This window comes from Triplophysa dalaica, chromosome 16 (assembly GCF_015846415.1).
Source record: "Triplophysa dalaica isolate WHDGS20190420 chromosome 16, ASM1584641v1, whole genome shotgun sequence".
Lineage (NCBI taxonomy): Eukaryota > Metazoa > Chordata > Actinopteri > Cypriniformes > Nemacheilidae > Triplophysa > Triplophysa dalaica.
The window spans coordinates 11,361,216-11,380,331 of NC_079557.1; the positions used below are offsets into that span (position 1 = coordinate 11,361,216).

Here is a 19,116-nt window from a genome sequence, read left to right on the forward strand (position 1 = left end):
TATAAAAAAATATATATATTATATTATTATAAAATGCTTTATTCCTGAAAACTATTCAAGTTTTTTTAACTGTATCTCTGTCAGCCACCAGCACCATTTAGACTGTTGACTGTTTCAGCCCATCTTTGTTTGGAAAGTGGTTTTGTCATGTGCGTCTAAAATTGAAGTGTGTTTAACATGTTTCAGAACAACTGCTAACACTTTGTTTTACGTCAGACTCTCTGACCTCGTCCTTTTCATTACAACAGCGTACAAACCTTAAAGCAACCATAATATTGTAGAGATTCAGATTTCAAACTTTAAAAGTATGTTTACTCACGTTCGCCCTCTATTGGCATGTACGTTTCATTACAGCCGCTCACCTCTAGGGTGAAGAACATTTGCATTTCTGATCAGCTAGAGCACCAGATGTTGCCTGCTAAAATGTTCTACCTAAAAAATACTTCAAAGGGCGGTTGCCAATATGCCAGACTGTTGGGTCATCACCAATGAGCTTTTTACTTGTAATTGGCTCATTTCCTACAAGGCTCATTTGCATAGTGTACCATCCCTGAATACAGATATTATCATCAAGCATCTAATGGTTAAGGAGAGTCTATAATTAAACTACATGCTTGTGCATTATGGCATCGCATCAATACTTGGGCTTGTGGTAAGTGTTTCTATCCTGGCTGAGGAAATCATTCGGTTTGACTTCATCAATCACTATGATTGCATTAAAGGACCGAGGAATGTGAACTCGTTCAACTTTCTTTTTGTGTGCCGTGATTGTGGTAAAGCAATGCATCGATCGAACGAAAAACTCTTACCACACATTACTTGATTGTTAAAAAAATGCTTGGGGTGTAACAATACCTTTAGCTCACAATATGATACAATACACAATACTGGGTTCACGGAACAATAGTATCACACGATTTTGGGGGAGTAAATTAATGATGCTAAATTTGAATAAAAAACGGATATATTTCCAACGTTCTTTATGTAAATTAAAATCAAATAGGCCTGTCATTGAAAAATAAATATGTTTAATTTATAAAAATAATAAATAGGGATTAAATGTAAAATAAGAAGAGAATTTAAAAAACCCAACCCTAACATAACTTTTCAAAGCAACTTTATATATGTTGACACAAGTCACATGTTGGCAACTCAGCCAATAGGATTAACTTCCAATAGCTCAGATAATACATTTCATGTTTTTTTGCATCTTAAATCGGGATATTCAGCCGTGGAAAAATTTAAGATACCATTTCAAAGACCATTTTCAGTTATTCTGAATCTACTATTATCAGTTTTTTATTCATTCTGTGAACTACTAACAATATTTCTCCCAACTTTCAAACAAAAATTCAGTTTCTATTTGCATAAAATGAAAACTGGGGAAACTGATCAAAAACAGCAAAGATGCTCTGTATTTTTTCAGACCTCAAATACTGTAAAGAAAACAAGATCAAACTCACTTTTACGCAATACAACAGTAATATTTGTACATGTGTTTGGAAAAGTTCAAAACAAATCTTTTTTAAAGATAAAAGCTGATTTAAATTAAAGTATGGAATGGTCTCTTTAATTTTTTCAAGGCTGTATTATGCCACAACACTTCACCACACCCCTAATAAATACCTAAGAAAGCAATGTGAAGCCTGTGACCGATCTAGGTATTGGATCAATAAATACCGTACATGACTGAACACTTGACTGAAGCTTGTTTGCTCATGCGTAGGTTTGTGGGACGAATGCACATTTACAAGCCAGAACAGGAGCCAGCAGTAAGGTGAGACTGTCTTTGGTATGATCCCCTGAGCCCAATGTATTCCCCGGTGCCGCCCGGTCACTTTAGCTCTGTCTTTTTCCCTTGCATTAGTCTGATCATTTTCCTTTTCATTACTCTGATCATTATTTCATCGACCCTTAACGCCACAGCAGCATTAAAGTAAAGCCTCTCTGGCAGCTTCTCAAGCCTTGCTCGCATATCCATTTGTTACCGGCCAGTTTGAAATGTTTTTATGATTCTTTGTCCTTGGCCAGGCCAAACCAGCCACATACTTTCAGTCTTGCTGCTCATTAGGAGCCACATTAACACAGGTCGGGATGGCAGAATTAGTCTGTTTTGGGCTGATTGTTTGTTTTTATGATGTGATTTAGATCTTTGGGCCCAGAGAACCTTCTCTTAAAAGGTGCTACGTTAAAAAACACCAAGAAGATTTATGGTAGGTCTTGGCACGTTTTAATTGGAGAAGTCATTCGGGAATGGGAGAGGGATTAAATTAACCATATTCACTCTGCGGGGTCTTGTACTTTAAAGGTGTTGCAGTATACACAGGAATGGAGACGAAGATGGCGCTAAACTACCAAGGCAAATCTCAGAAACGTTCAGCTGTGGAAAAGTAAGTGAGAGTGATGAGACAGATATCATTCCCCAATGTGCAGTCGTGACATGTTCATTGTCTTTCTTTCAGATCCATCAATGGATTTCTGCTGGTGTATTTATGTATCCTCATCAGTAAAGCAGTAGTTTGCACTACGCTGAAGTACGTATGGCAGAGCAAAGAAGGTCAGGATGAGCCCTGGTACAACCAGAAAACCCAGAAGGAAAAAGAAACTTATTTGGTAAGCACTGTATGGATTTCACATCCCAACGGTTCGCACACTATTGCACGAATCAATTATGACCTCCCTCTACATCATCACTCATTCTTGAGGTAATTAATATAAATGACAAGTTAATCTGGTCTCCGGTGACTGTGGTCAGTACTACACAGATCATACATCATCGTTAGGATTTACAGCAGCTACGTTGTTAACCTCTCTGTTTCCCTGCTGATGTTCTCTCGTGATGTTGGGTCTTTGTTTCAGTATTTGAAGATGTTTACAGACTTCCTCTCCTTCATGGTCCTGTTCAACTTCATAATCCCCGTGTCCATGTACGTAACTGTGGAGATGCAAAAGTTCCTTGGCTCGTTCTTCATCACCTGGGATAAAGATTTCTTCGACCCGGAGATTCAGGAGGGCGCGCTTGTCAACACTTCGGACCTCAATGAGGAGCTCGGTCAGGTTAGATGCTTAATCTTTTGCTGTTTATTTATGGATATGGACTCGTATAGTAGGATATTGAATATTACTTTTTGGAAATCATTAGCTGATGCTTAGCATTGCGGATGATGAAGCTGTTACTATGGCAACCAATGTTGATGGACCAAATATTGAGAAAAAAATCGAATTATATTTCATATATTGTATGAAAAATAAATAGTGGCTGTATGAGCTAAAAAATATAATGATCTTTATAAGATTTAGATTTGCAAGGCAAGGCAAGACCAGTATTTCGGAAAAAAACATGTGTTTGTGTCGTGTCAGATGGCAGTATCTCAAAGAGACTCAAAGTTTCTGTTTGTGCGAGGTCATAGATCACGCTGGGATGGTTATGCAGATGATTACTCTAAATTACAAGTCATGCTTCATTAAACCGATTTATGCAAGCAGACTGAATTTAACACGGATTAATTATCCGTCCTTATTTTCGGACCGTGCTAGATTAAGGTTTGAGTGTTTTAGGACCTGGGATTGTACAGTCTCACTGTCTGTTCTCTGCAGGTGGAATATGTATTCACAGACAAAACGGGAACACTTACACAGAATAACATGGAGTTCATTGAGTGTTGTATAGACGGGTTTCAGTACAGGCACAGAGACGCACGAAGCGAGTTGGACGGCTTTACTGTGACAGACGGACCTGTGAATAAACTACATCAGAAAGCTGGATTGGTGAGTTACTTTAATTCAAAGACCCTGTAGACCTCAAATAGATTATTGATTTTACCGTTATGTATCTTGCTGTGGGATTGTGCACCTCTATATGTAAACCTATTATAGTGATTTTAAACTGAGGTGGAGATATAAACTAAGGCAATAAAGGTGTAATGTTTGTGTCGGCAGACTTTGAAGGACTTAAAGTGGCCATTACTCAAGACAGTTTCTGCATATCACATGTTAATCTTGAGTCCTCACAGAATAGTATTGCTTCCTTCAAATATCCGTAGAGTCTTTAGTTTGATCAGGTTTATAAAAGACAGATACAGCTGTACGATTATGTCCGAAAACACACTACGCATGCGGGGGGGGGGGTAAAGCACCTGCGCACCCATTGCAAACAAAACAAAGACACATGACTCAGTTTCACTTACCACGTGCGGTTGAGTTTCAAACAATCTCCAAATGCAGCATTATATCCACGTTTTTATTAAATCCATCACTTAAAAGCCCTGAAAAAACAAACAAACAAACACCTCTCATCGTTGCAAGAGTAACGAACTGCAGCTGCAGGCCCACAGCGCAGCCAGTCTTGATGGTAAGGGGATCTCGCTCTTTGGTTGACGCGGTTGAGAATTGCCCAATAAGGGATTAAGAAATGTTGTTATGAAATGGATTTGATTATACAAAAAAAAAAATTCCAAAGCCTATACGAACGCTGGGGGGAGTGCATCGATCACAAAAATACTACGTTGACCATGTCAAGCCTGATAAGACGGCACGTTTAACATTGTAAATTAGTCAGAATGCATGAATTATTTGTATTAAATTATTTGTATTAACCTTTTTTATATGATACTCGTATGCACTTGATCTTTGTTTACTAGGATTGAGAGCAAATTATTAATAATTGATGCTAATAGCAAGTTTTAATACCATAGCAGGAACTTATACTTTCAGACACTATGTAGTGTTAAATATTAGTATATTATGAAGATAAAGTAGCAAAATTAAATTAGACTTTTCAATCGATTTGATTTATAGCTGTTTTTTTTATAATAGTGATGTTTTTTGTGTATAATTTATCAAAATTGTATAAATATAAATTAGGGATGCACAATAAATTATTGGTTATATCGATATCCAAATTTAGGCCGATATATTATAAGAGACAAATCCTAAATTATTTCCTCTAAGTAAACTTCATTCAGCTGATCGCTGCTCACAGTTAATATCCAGTACAGTCTTTCTGTCATGATCATTCACTTACTGCAATTAGCAAAACTTTGTTGACGTAAGTACAGTATGTAGATACAGTATTTATGAATGTGTAAATTATAGAAACATATAATTATTCATAGCATGTTGTTTGAATCAGATTGCTGTCTAAATGCTTTCTGTATTGAGACCTGTTAGACATGTGGCTATAAAAAAAAATGCTGGGTTGCTCTAGAAGAACGTCTATAATTTGTTTATTAAATAAAAAATATATCAGAAATTTTTGATGGTTAATGAATTGTATTGTGTCAAGTAGGCTTGGTACATAATTTTCAGGGTTAAGAAGAGAACTAATGGTTACCTTGTTATCTGCACTCAATGTTTTCCAATAAATCCAGTTGTCCACATTTTACATTTTGTTTCAGTCCTTGAGAGTTTTATATTCATATTAAGATACTGTATGTCGGCTAATATATTTTTTAAAGGCTTCCAAAGTTAAAGAATTATCTGTTATCGACCAAAATTGACATATCGGTGCAACCCTAATATAAACATTTGCACTGTTGTACCGATACGTTAAAAATCCCTAGCGTCTGCCGTTAATATGTTATTCCTAACATAACTTCATCTCTTTATCTGTCAGGAGAAGGAGGAGTTGTTCTTGCGGGCTATGTGTCTGTGCCACACAGTGCAGGTGAAGGAATCAAGCCCTGTGGAAACTCTTCTTGATCAGGTGGATGGTATCGATGGGAGGTTGCCTCAGCTTGAGGAAGAAAGAGGCTTTATTGCGTCCTCACCTGATGAGGTTGCACTGGTCAAGGGAGCCATGAGGTACGTAATGCATAATGTTCTGTCCAGTACCTGATAACAATGCAGACTTACTGAATTACCTTTCTCCTCTTCAGATATGGCTTCACCTTCCTGGGTTTGGAGAGTAAGTGCATGAAGATAAGAAACAGGCAGAATGATGTAGAGGAGTAAGTTATCAGGATCAATACTTCTGACTGGCCATTTTCATATGAGATCTGATAATCATTTTGGTTATTGTTAATCGAACCTTCCAGATATGAGTTGCTTCACGTTCTCAACTTTGACCCTGTTCGACGGAGAATGAGCGTTATTGTTCGGACCAAATCAGGTAAGGTGAAGGTTTAAAAATGGTGCTTACTGTAATCCAGTCCTAAATAAACCTGTGCACCTGAACCTGATGGTCTTCCGCTGTTCATATAGGGGAGACACTCCTATTCTGTAAAGGAGCCGATTCTTCAATCTTCCCGAGAGTCAAACCAGAGGAGGTGGACAGAATTCGTCGGCACGTCGAGCGAAACGCAACGGTACTACAACAGCCCATCAAATTTCATCGCCGCACTTTTTGTGTCTGCTAATACACTGACTTTTATGGTGGTTTATGTGTGTTTGCTCGCCAGGAGGGTTACCGTACACTGTGTGTGGCTTATAAACAGCTGAGCGCTGAGGAGTACGCAGCGGCAGATAGTGGACTGAAGACGGCTAGGCTGGCTCTCCAGGACAGGGAAGAGAAACTCATGGCCATGTATAACCAGGTAGAGACGGACATGAGTCTGATCGGAGCAACTGCTGTGGAAGACAGGTCGGTGACCCAAACTGCTGCAAAAGTCCACTATGTTTTTAAGAAGAAGAGCTCTGAACACCACCTTCTATGCCAGGTTACAAGAGGAAGCAGCCGAGACCATGGAGGCCCTTCAGGGTGCGGGGATGAAGATCTGGGTGCTCACAGGAGACAAAATGGAGACGGCGAAGTCCACCTGCTACGCCTGTCGACTGTTCCAGCGGGGTACAGAGCTGCTGGAGTTGACAGTGCGGACGCTGGAGGATGGGAGGACGAAGCGCGAAGACAGACTTATCGAGTTGTTACGGGACTACCACAGAAGAGCAGTGCAGGACGCCCCACCTGTTAAAGAAGGGGTCACTCGGTGAGGCACCTTCTTGCTAGATTCGTGTTTTTATAAAGGGTAGTTTTGAATCTGACTTGTGTGAATGTTGTGCGAATGTCATCTTTTGGCACAGGAGTTGGTCTACTGCGAATCAAGAGTACGGTTTTATCATTGACGGAGCCACGCTGACATTAGTGATGAACCCGGCCCGTGATGCGGATGCCAGTCTCTACAGGAGCCTCTTTCTGCAGATCTGTCAGAACTGCGCAGCTGTGCTCTGTTGCCGCATGGCCCCCCTGCAGAAAGCTCAGGTCACACTCGCAGAACTGCACTTTATATTAAATTAGTCTTTAAATAAACTAGATTTCAGCCATATGGGCCTGACAATGAGTAAGGGAATTAAAGATGAAATTAAATGCAAAGCATAATCAAATTAAGCTAAATATTTAACTCTTTCCCCACCGTTTGACGGAAATTTGAGTCGATCCATGTTTTCACTTGTTGCTTTTTTTCTTCTGCGTTGTAAAAGAGTACTGCATCTGCAGGTCCAAAAACAATACATATGTTTTGATCATCGATCTAAATAAGATCTAGCAAATTCTTTGACAAATGCATTTTCCTCCGCGTTTTGCTCAACATCTTGTATTTTTTAAGAAGCAAACAAAATTTGTTAAAACAAACGAATAATGATTGAATAAAAAGATTGATTCTTTAATTTTGTATGTTGTATGTTTATATGAAGAGCTCCTTTGCCAAAATAGATTGAAGATGTTTTTGCTGTATATTCCGATTAATATCAAACTACAAAAAACAAACTCAATGCTAACTAACACAAATAAAACATCACATCAAATTAAAAACATGACTTTTGCACATTTTTAGAAACAGAGTTATCTCTTTTTGCAAATAAACTCTTCATAAATTGACAGAAGAAAATGTTCTTTATAAAACAACAGGTGTGGAAAGAGTTATATCAATTATAGTAATAAATCAATATATAAATATAGTTATAAATCAACACAGCATGTTTAAAACGTTGTGACTTTCCAATTCTTCAGAAATTTGCAGAGCTTTCTCTGGAGTTGTTATTTAACTCGCTAAATCTGTCCACTTCTATTCTATCCACTTTAGATAGTGAAGATGGTGAAGAACTCCAAAGGTTCCCCCATCACCCTCTCCATTGGCGATGGGGCCAATGACGTTAGCATGATACTGGAGGCACACGTGGGCATTGGTAAGACATCTGCGCCGTGTACAATGAAATGTTCTGCTTTTTATGGATGCGTGACAGTGTTGTTGCTGTTGTGTGGTCAGGTATTAAGGGTAAAGAGGGCCGTCAAGCTGTGAGGAACAGCGACTATGCCTTTCCTAAGCTCAAGCACTTAAAGAAGCTTTTACTGGCTCATGGACATCTTTACTATGTTAGGATTGCTCATCTTGTTCAGTACTTCTTTTATAAGGTAAGTCTGGCATTCGGTAGTACAAGTCAATACTATAGACATCAAATAATGTTTTAGGTGTTTTGACATTTTCTACTCTACCTTCAGAATCTTTGCTTCATCTTACCTCAATTCCTGTACCAGTTTTTCTGTGGATACTCTCAGCAAGTAAGTACACATAAGGACCTGTTAGAAGTCCACGACCCAACAGGCCCCTTTACTCTGCTTATTCCTTCAGATCTTTCCTCTGAATATATCTTCCTGCCCTTCATTGAACTGATATATATAAGAAACACAAATAAATACGCAAATTTAGCTTAAAGGGACAGGTCACCCAAAAATGTAAATTTTCTCACCTCATGTCATTTCAAACATGTGATGCATGACTCCTCTGCACAGCACAAAAGAAGATATTTTGGTAACCATTGGCTCTCATGACTTACTTGTATAGACACAAAACCACTGATGCATTTCTCCAAATATCTTTTTTGTTCCACAGAAGAATGAGTCATGTACAGGTTTTGAACAACATAAGGGGGAATAAATAATGATAGAATTGATATTTTTGGGTGAAATTTCCCTTTGAAGCTGTTTTGTAGGTAGGAGTCATGGAGCGGTTAGAGCGCTTGGTGCAGATATTCTGATCCTTGGTGCTCTTATCGGAGATGCAGGATTAAACCTCTCTTCTCACATAACATGTATACATTTTGTATAATTTCGGTACAAAAATACTCAAATACAATGGATCAATGCACCTGTCTAGGTTTAAGTGAAATATTCTCAATATGCTGGATTCCTTATTGCGCTCACATTTTCCAGAACCCCCAGTGTTTTGTGTGTGTGTATATATATATATATATATATCAAGAAAGTGACCATTGCATGTGGCAACACAGTCAGAGATTCTCTCTTGCTGTGAAACACTGTTTACGTATTGACATAAGTTTGATCTCCTCAACGTGATATTAACCCTGCCCCCGGTGCCCCATTCCTTCCCTCAACCCTACTCTCCAAGCCCCTGTACGACGCAGCCTATTTGACGATGTACAACATCTGCTTCACCTCCATGCCCATTCTGGCCTTTAGCCTTCTGGAACAGCACATAGCCATGGAGATTTTGCTGGACAACGCTGCCCTCTACAGGTACCAGCCTGCACTGCACATCTCTGGTTAGAAACAGCACTGTTGCTAATGTGTTGTTTTCTGTCTTTCCAATAGAGTAATAGCCAAGAATGCAATGTTACGCTGGCGTCCATTCCTCTACTGGACAGTATTAGGAATCTTTCAGGGTCTTCTGTTTTTTTTCGGTGTCCGTTTTCTGTTCAGCAATCCAGCACTGCAGGATAACGGGCAGGTTAGAGCCGGATATGCTTTTTATTAGAGTCCAAATTAAAAAAAATGAGTTTGCATGTAATACTGGCTCTCCTGTTTACAGGTGTTTGGAAATTGGTCCTTTGGAACGATTGTATTCACAGTTCTTGTTTTTACCGTCACTTTGAAGGTTGGTAATGTTTTGTTGTTTTCTCTTAAACTTGCAGACTAATTGTAGAAGTTTTGTCAGTTGTCAGAGACTGACTGTTTTCTTTTCAGCTGGCTCTGGACACACGTCACTGGACGTGGATCAATCATTTTGTCATCTGGGGATCATTGGCATTCTATGTGTTCTTCAGCTTTTTCTGGGGAGGCATCATATGGTGAGGTCAAATATAAGATTTAGAATTTTCCGTACAAATTTTTAAATCTCATTTTCTCTTTTTGTTTCGCTAGGCCATTTTTAAAGCAACAGCGGTTGTACTTTGTGTTTGCTAACATGCTGAGCTCCGTATCTGCCTGGTTGGTTATCATCATCCTCATACTCCTCAGTCTCCTGCCGGAAATACTTTTAGCAGTCCTCCGCAAACCCAGAGGCCCTCATTCACGACAGGTATAATCCTCTCCAATCTTTTTCTCTTGTTCCTGTGTCTTAAATTCTACTATAAGTTCTACAAAACTCATTCTATTCCTCTTAACACCATTTACCTAGACATTAGTCTTTGTTCCTTTTTCCAGTTTGCCCTGAAGTTTCTACTGTTGAGTGTGATAATAACATTTATATTGTGTCCTAACTTTTGATGCAAAAGTTGTCTCTTCTATATTAATTACACTTATTACAACTAGTTAGGACAAAAAGTGTTACTGCTTAGGTGGTGATGCAATTTCTGTTTGCACCAAGTAGCCCCACCCCCCTTTAAAAATCATTTGATCACAGCAAAATGGCCAGTGTTAAAAAAAAGGTCAAATTAACACTCACAGTGTATTTGACCTTTTTAACATTGACAATTTTACTTTGATGTAAATCCATATCCTGATGTTTATTAAGCACAAATGAGAATAAAGTTATTCCAAAAGGTTAAAACTGGGTATATAACAAAACTCCAAGTTTGCATTCAGTGTGAAGAGACTGCACACTGAATTGTAGGACACATTTCCATCTAATTTCCCTCTTGTACTTGTACTTTCATTTTTATACTGACCCTTGTCACATTTCCTTTGTTTCTTTCTTACAACATTCCCTTGACTGCCATTAATTACACCATTGACTTTTCCTACTAGGATTCTTGCCTTGTTTTTAAGGCTCTGAATGGTCTGCGTCGTGCTTTGATTGGTCACACATACACGAAGTCAATCGGTCTAATTGATTCTAATTCACTTTTTCGTATTTGTGTAAATTGTGATCTAGGTCAACTTTATTGCATTAGTCAAGCGTGGAGACTGCGGTCTCTTTCCATCAGATAGCACAGTTATCACTAGGTGCCCAACACACCAGTTCGACTCTATTGTAAGTGACATTAGCTTAGCAGACTCAGTCCATGTGTTCATTAGACCAGCGATGAACATACGCTGCTAATCTGCCCCCTGCCTCCTCACAGGTAGGTGCAGCATCCCTTCCAAGAATATCCGGTATGTCAATTAAAACAACACAAGTAGGAGGACACGGGATGCATTTTAATTACTTGATATAATAATCTCATAACCTGAGAAATCTAAATAATTTACTTGACTTTCAACTTTAGTATTGATTGTTATTATTAGACTGACGGATTCCAGAAAAAGACTGAGAAATACCTTTTTACAAAGAGGGAGCATGTAGCATTTTACCTTTTAAAGAGAAAAGAAACGCTTTATTGACCATTGCAACACTTGCTTTGCTTTGTATAATATTTTTGTCATTTGTATTCTCTTAAAATGATGCTTTGTTTATCTTATAGAGCATGCTATGAAGTAATTTTGCCAGAAAAAAATACTTGAGTTTTGATGCTATCTTTTTTCAACTCAGAGGAACCATCCCTGCTGAGTTTGTAACAAATGAAGCTGAATCAAACAGCACAAACAGGGTTCAAGTTACTGGAATAGTCGACCTCAGTACTTGTATATCTACATGACTGACTTCTCCCCTCCTCATCTTATCTCCACCCTTACTTCCCATTCATTTCTGCTAATGTTCCTTCTATCTTTTCTGCTCTCTGGTCTCTTGCCTCCTTTGTGCTGTGCTGTAGATGAAACAACGGCTTCCTTCTTCCGGGACATCCACTATCTTCATGCTGTCGCAGACCACTAGCACACACAGCTTTTCCTGGAGCGACTGAGGTCTCTCTGCTTGCTTCTTTCTCTCCTTTTTGTCTCGCTGTCTCTCCTCCTTTGGGTTGCCTGCATGCTGTCTCTCCACCGGTCTGTTTTTGTGACCTCACTGTGAGGTGGTGTCCTCTGCTAGTTACTGGTGTTGATGGTATAGATGTGTTTGTTTAAAGGACCCGGGGTTGGACTAACAGTCAAAGTGTGTTCTATGGTGGATGTTTGTTTAGAAGCTTTGTGGAAGAGAGCAAGCCCGTAGTTGAGGTGGTGGGTTGTACAGAGTGTGTCTTTAAGGGCTTCAGGGTATGATGAGAATTCCTGCATCTGTCTGTTCCCGGTGCCTGTTGTCTCTGCATGCCCAGTCGGGAGAATGCAGCACGAAAGCACATGGGGTTGTCTTGCATGCGTGCTCGGCCAAACGTTCACTGGTCCCCACCAAGACCGCTTGTGTCTCTGAGTGCATTAGTGCTGGTTGATTCAGTGTTTGAATTTGTTTGTGTGCGTGTCTGAATGTTTGTCTCCTGTTGCACATATTATAATGTACAGTAGCTAAATGGTAGGGATTGAACTATTTCTGAAAATTAGGCTCATTCAGATACATATGACTTAGTTTCATCATTTGAACATTTGAAGTTTTTTAAACAAAAATATCCTAAAACGTTGAAGCTCCAAAAGTACACATCTCCATTATTCAAATAATACAAACAAATGCAATGGGTTAATTAATAAACATCTTCTGAAGCACAACAATAGGTCTGTGTAAGAACATATTTAATGTTTTGAGCTAATTTAGTGTAATTGGAGCCAAACAACTTATCAGAACACTATATTCAAATATGGCGGTGCAAGAACTAAATGAGATTTGAAGACACTTTGAACCCTTTTAAAATTTCTAAATTTAGATTTTTTTGGTGCTCTGTTCCTTTTAGTATCTTTCAAATTTTACGGAGCCGATATTCGAGTGGTTCGTGCTCCAACATATGGGCCGGTGCTCCCCGGGCGATACGAGTTCGAATCCCGGCTCGTGGTCCTTCCCGACACCCCCCCTCCCTCTCATCCACTTCGCTCCCTATCCTCTCTACAAATCACTGTACTTATAAAGCCATAAAATGGCAAAAAAAATAAAGTATTTTTTTTATTTTACATATAACTATTTTAAAATGACACATTTATAATGTTAATAATGCACTTATACGTTATACAAGACATCGGAAATATCTATAAATATCTTAAATGCTTCTGATGACCGCCCTCCGGTGAATTAATAATGATCCTGGTAAAGTATGTATTTGTGTATGTGTGTTTGAGAGTGTTTGTTCATATGAGTGTCTGATCCATTTTGTCCTAAGTGTCTTTCACCCCCCTTTCAGAAAAAGCCAGGTCAGTCAAGTTTGGGGGATGGCCAATCCTCCCTGCCTTCAGCCAGACCCCTGCTCATGAGAACCTTTTCAGACGAGTCCAATACTATCTTATGAACAGGTACAAGACCCCAGACTCTCCAATCAGACCAACCGTTGAGCGTCTGACCCTAGTCATACAGGGATGTTCCTTCAGTACTGCCTCCAGTCAAGTGCGGTCTTACCCTCTGGTTGTAATTGTCACCTTTAAGGGGATCTCTTTTATTTCCTTAACATTCTGCTGTGGAAGTTCTCCTTACACATGAACCTGTGTTGGTCGGCTGAAAAGACATTTAGACTTTTAATGTTTAATAAGAAATTACATTATTGTTTGAAGTGGCCGCCCACTTTTTTTTAGCAGCGTGTGTTCCTGAAGTATTTTCCCCATTCATTTTCTCATTGTTTTTGAGGCTTAATTCAGAACATTTTGTTTAAAGGTTTAACAAACATTTGGTTTAATGCAAAAAAATAGTTTATATTTAGTATTAAATCTAGTTATGTTTTTGAATAATACCGTGGAAAACGCAACATTGCAACAAATTAGAAAATGTATCGTTCTTATGTTACATCATTTTGTCCACACCAGCTGTGACTGCGATACGTGGATGGAACTACAATGGATTTTATATTAGAAACTGTTCATTAGATTGTGGGTGTCGTGTCAAGTGATTCTCCAGAAAAATCACATTGACCTACTAAAGTGCATATTAATACTATATGCTTACAGTATACACAATACATAATTAAACCTAAAACTTATATTATTGCTCAAATATTTTTCTCTATAGATATAATTTGAATGGGATTTTCACTTCAGGAATTCAACGGTCACATCCTGTAAACCTAAGGCTTGTAGTATAAAATAAATCATTTTTTATAAAACAAAAAAAACTAAGTTGTCCTAAGCATATAATATTTCTTTATTATTGTATATTGGCATATCAAATGATCCTTTCAGCCTTCCATGGGAAACAAGGCCCCCCATAATGCCTTGCATGTGCTCCTCGAGTAACCTGTGATTGGGTCTTTTTAACTACTAAACCAGTCGTCTGTCATGTTGTGGTTCATCTCATTGTGTGGGTTTTATTTGTGTGTGAACGACAACGTCAGTGTGGTTGTTTTGTCTCATACATTGAAATGAAACCAAAGTTTCATGTCGGTCTTATTGTGTCTTTTGTTGTGGTGGGTTTTGTGTGCTGTGGTTGTTATCTGAAATCATTGAATTTTGTTTTTTGTGGCAGGTAAAAGTCGTTCAACCCCTCCAGCGGCTCCCTATCCTTCCTCAACCATGTTTGTGATTGTTCCACTACATTAACTGAAGCTTTGCTTACTGCATGATTGTTTGTCTGTGCTTGAAGCTTTAAATGTTTATGTAGCTTAATATTTATTTAAGTGAAACTAGAGAGGAGGTTTTCCCCAGCGTATTTAATCTGCTTCTCCTGTTCTTCTCAGCTTTCAGAGGATTCCACAAGTCACAATGTCAGGTAAAGTGCTTTTAAAGCAATGTTCTGGGTTCAATGCAAGTTAGGCTTTCACATGATACATGAAATATCTGGAATCTGTTCGGGATGTTGCCTGATGATTTCAAGCTAAAACTTGTTTTGTGCCAGGGGCATTGCTTTTTACTAGGAATAACACAAGCTGTCTACTCCAGACAGTTCGATCTTCAATGATTAAGAGGGTTCTTTGGTTCTGATCATTTAGATTTGATTTGGGTTTGCCTACAGAGTGTTTTAGGTTTGTGTGTTTGCTGTTTCGGTGGTTTTCTTTCTGAATTATCAATTAATGTACAGTTCCTCAACCAAAGTCACAAATGCAATACAGATTTAATCAATATGTCCTACACTCTTAAAAATAAAATGTCATTCCAAACCTTCATGACTTTCTTCTCTAGAACATAAAACAAGATATTGACTTTATGGAAAGAAAATTTTTTTTTAAATATCTTCTTTTCTGTCTGGCACAGGAAAGTCATTTAAAGCTTTAAAATGACATGGTGGCGACCAAATGACAGATTTTTGGGGACTGTCAAATGATTCATTGCGATTTATTGCATCCAGAATAAAAGTTTGTTTACATAATATATGTCTGTGTACCGTGCAGATTAATTTTCTAATTATAAAAACATACACATAGCTGCACATATTTTAGAAAAATATAAAAATCAATAAACATTATAATATATATCATTTAAATTATTTGTAGTCTTATTGCAAAGTTGTATGTATTTCCTAAATATGCATACATGTACGTGAACGTGTTTATAAATAAATATGCACAGTACACAGACAAGCTTTTATATCGAAAATAATAAATCTTTTGACGGCCATCATTTTTGTGTGAACTTTAATTTGATTAAAGGTTTCAAAAGGAACCTGCAACATCCTCAAATGGTTATTCAGACAAAAACGGTCCATTTGAAACCCTTTAACCCAAAAAGTTTGTTGAGGAGGCAAACATTTGTTGAATCTGTGATAAATGCAGCACATTTATTTTTAAGAGTGTATAAACCTTAAAACAGTTCAAATCGTTTTACTTTCTAGAACATGTGTGTTGATGTGTTTTGAGTGAGGATGTATTTTTTGGTCTGTCACAGATGGCCGCTGTAACACCCCTCTCCTATAAACATCTGAAGGAACGCCAATGAAGGACATCAGCCAAGGCCAGAACATCTGCAGGGGCCGCTTTCCCTCCCTCTGCCCGAATAGAACACGAAAACAGAACCAACTTCTAATACTCAGACCAGGCTTTGTGTCATCAGTCGGTCAGCCACGTTGGCCTTCTTTCACCTCATCTGTGCTGCTGTCTGGATCCTTCTCAAGCCTCCCATCCCAGCATGATTTCTCAAGATTTATACTTGTTTTTTGAATAAGCGTTCACAGCATTGAAAAGTGAAACCTTTCTGTACTGCCACACTCATATCACCCCTCCTGGGAAGATTGTAATGCTGGCTACATCATCAGTAGCGCACGACTGCGGGATGTTATGACATGTAGGCTCTTCCTTATTGACATGAGCCCAAAATTCAAAGAATTCCACTTCCGTCGACATTCTCTCTTTTAGATGGTTTCCATATTGTCAACGCCCACAGTTGGCCCTTCTGGCATCAGCTGTCAAGGGTGATCGCCATTCCCAAATCTGTAGTTTAGAGTTTTGTGATATGTAGCTGCTTGAGATCCCTAAATGTGAGCTCTAAGATGCTGCACTGAGGGTCTTGACCCTATGGGTATAAAAGCTGCCTTTCAACAAGCTGCTGTGTGTAAAAACGCACAGAGTTCTGAAATATCTGCGGTGCCATCAACTCGTGTGAGTGTGTGAGAAAGAAAACGAAAACTAGTTAGATTTTTCATATATAGTACTGTCGTTTATTGTTACTTTCTGTTGCAACGGAGATGAGTTTACAGTTGGATTACAAATTTAAGATTACTACTGTACTAGTGAAATTACGGTTATTGTCGCTCGAAGCCAAAAAAATTGAAGACTTGTGGTGTGTGTTTGCTGTTAGAAAAAAAAACGCACACAGCGAGATCGATCTGTAATGCGAAACTAATAGCGTATCGCTGAACGAGTCGGAGTTACATTTCTGTTCACTGGAAGTGGGCCATTTTGCACGGTCCTTAGTGACATTTACGTTGACGTGTCCGCTTTGTTCGCCAGGCCAGTGCTCGGATACGGAACACCCACGCATGCACACACTTTACATCGCTTTGAATTAAATTATTGAATGGGATCTGTTTCAGGGGTGGAGTTTGGACTGCTTAAATAGGATGTTTGGATTCGATGGGTTACGAAACTCAAGTCACGTTTGACGCCTGCTGGTATAAACTATTTAGGTGGGCAAACAATCTTCATTGAACTCGTGCTTCTGAATACATTCCATTTCTGTGTGCCATGTTTTCAATCACTTTTAAGATTATAATTGATTTTTTGTTCTTGACTATGTGATTCTATTTATTATACCGTGTAATTTTACTCTCAAATGTTATATTTTTGTCAAAGATATTTCTTTCTCTTCTTAAATTAAACATTGTCAGCTCGTGCCGTTTGATTTTTGCCTGTGCAATCCGCTGTTGAACAGATTGGGTTTCTATATCGGGTTAGCCTGAGACATCCCTGTAGACCAGCAGCTCTTGGCTCCCGTTCACTGATCAGAGATCAGTCAGGTATATCTCACACTAATATCGGGCCGGTCCAAGACCAGAGTCTTGTATGAATGAAGCTGATCCTCGGATGTCTGCTGTCCCTTTAATATGTATGATGTAATCAGTTCTTCTTTGCTTGTAACCCAAAATGGGTGTAAAGAGTTGATGTCTGGCATGTTTTGTTAATGGGGATTTTTTATCATGTTTCTCCTTAAAAAAAAAACAATGCCATATTAAAAATACCCCGTTCCAGCTGTCCTAAGTGCATGTGTATGTGTGAATGTGTGTGTGAATATCCAAGGGAAAGTGGTGCGTGTTAGACCTTTGACTGTGTCATGATGCTAAGCATCTTAAGTTCAGCTCCCTGTTCAGGGTCTGGCTTAATCCAGCTGTATCGCAGCCCCGCGTAACCACCAGGCCTTCTATTAATTTCCGATTACCCCTTGAATCAGCTTTTTGAAAGAAAATATATGAAAGCTTTAACTTTTTGCTTTGAATTAGCCATATGATTGAAGTTTGGCTGGTCGGGTTGATGTTTCAACGCAAACGTAAATTAATTTGTCTTTTCCTGTGCATGGGTGACCACTAATGCCACCACTGTACTGAACCCCTGGTGAGCACATACACACTCACACCAAGATGATTCGACACATCGCTGTGTTCGTTCAGATCGGGAGGGGTAAATGGTTCTTGCCTGCAATGTTTGAAATTTCCAAACAGACCTTTAAATGACTTCAGAGATGCTATTTTCAAAGCTTATATTGTAAATCTTGGATTCTCATGTTGCCTGAATATGAAAAAAATATTTGATTGTATTTTTAATGGAACTTTTGAGCCACTTTTTGTAAGAAAAAGAAAACGTCCAAAAAATATCAGGGAAAGGCTGCCTGGTTGTGGAGAGCGAGGAGGAGTTGAGGTGTGTTGCGGGCAGTAACACGGTCAGTTTGGCTCCTTCCATCATATCCCTCAGGCACCAGCTGATCTGAATGTACCTCTTAAGACCAGTCTGTTTCAAACTTCTTAAATAAATGCTGTTTTGAAGAAGAAATTTGAGTCTGAACCTTGGTCTTTTTGTTAAAACTGTCCTTAATACAAATGATACTACATTTTAAAAAAATGACATAGTTGAAGACAAAAGTCTCAGCTAATAAATGATGTAAGGGAACAGGTTTTTACGCCAATGTGTTTTTTTTCATAAAATGTATCCACTTCATAGCTTAATTTGTGTCAACCTTTTAAGGGATAAAATATATTTTTCCATACTTTCAGTTCCTTACACCAGTTCCATATATTACCAATGTTTTAAGGAAAATTAAAATTGCAGTGTAATGGACGGTTTTATAGTTTTAATACAACAAACTGAATAAAGAACACCCGAAACTTTGATGATAAAAACCTTCTGATGTTAATGATTTCTAATGGGTTAGGTTTAGGTTCACAAAGATCCAACTGAGGTTACAACAAATTATAGTACTAACAAATACTTTTCTTCCAACAACGGGTTGACAAGACAGCAAATGAAGTGGAATTATTTAGTTGCCGATATTTGATTTTACAGTCATTCCAGTGGTTGGCTTTATTTGTTTCAATCAACATAATTTTACATTTATTAAAATTAAAACTAGGCAGTACCCCTGCTACA

General features: G+C 38.5%; 1 protein-coding gene across 1 annotated transcript in view; it reads left to right on the top strand.

Moving 5' to 3' along the window:
* The window catches only part of atp11c (ATPase phospholipid transporting 11C), a 55,401-nt gene extending 36,868 nt beyond the window's left edge, over positions 1-18,533 (top strand). The window contains 24 exon segments of the mRNA XM_056769082.1: positions 1,727-1,777; positions 2,149-2,213; positions 2,309-2,390; positions 2,463-2,613; positions 2,860-3,057; positions 3,598-3,768; positions 5,615-5,802; positions 5,877-5,948; positions 6,036-6,109; positions 6,202-6,305; positions 6,399-6,580; positions 6,657-6,923; positions 7,018-7,195; positions 8,016-8,118; positions 8,199-8,344; positions 8,432-8,491; positions 9,339-9,466; positions 9,542-9,677; positions 9,759-9,824; positions 9,914-10,017; positions 10,091-10,247; positions 13,306-13,414; positions 14,785-14,816; positions 15,929-18,533. Coding sequence (XP_056625060.1) covers positions 1,727-1,777; positions 2,149-2,213; positions 2,309-2,390; positions 2,463-2,613; positions 2,860-3,057; positions 3,598-3,768; positions 5,615-5,802; positions 5,877-5,948; positions 6,036-6,109; positions 6,202-6,305; positions 6,399-6,580; positions 6,657-6,923; positions 7,018-7,195; positions 8,016-8,118; positions 8,199-8,344; positions 8,432-8,491; positions 9,339-9,466; positions 9,542-9,677; positions 9,759-9,824; positions 9,914-10,017; positions 10,091-10,247; positions 13,306-13,410 — 2,788 coding nt within the window. The 3' untranslated portion in view covers positions 13,411-13,414; positions 14,785-14,816; positions 15,929-18,533.
* The last annotated feature ends 583 nt before the right edge of the window (positions 18,534-19,116 follow it).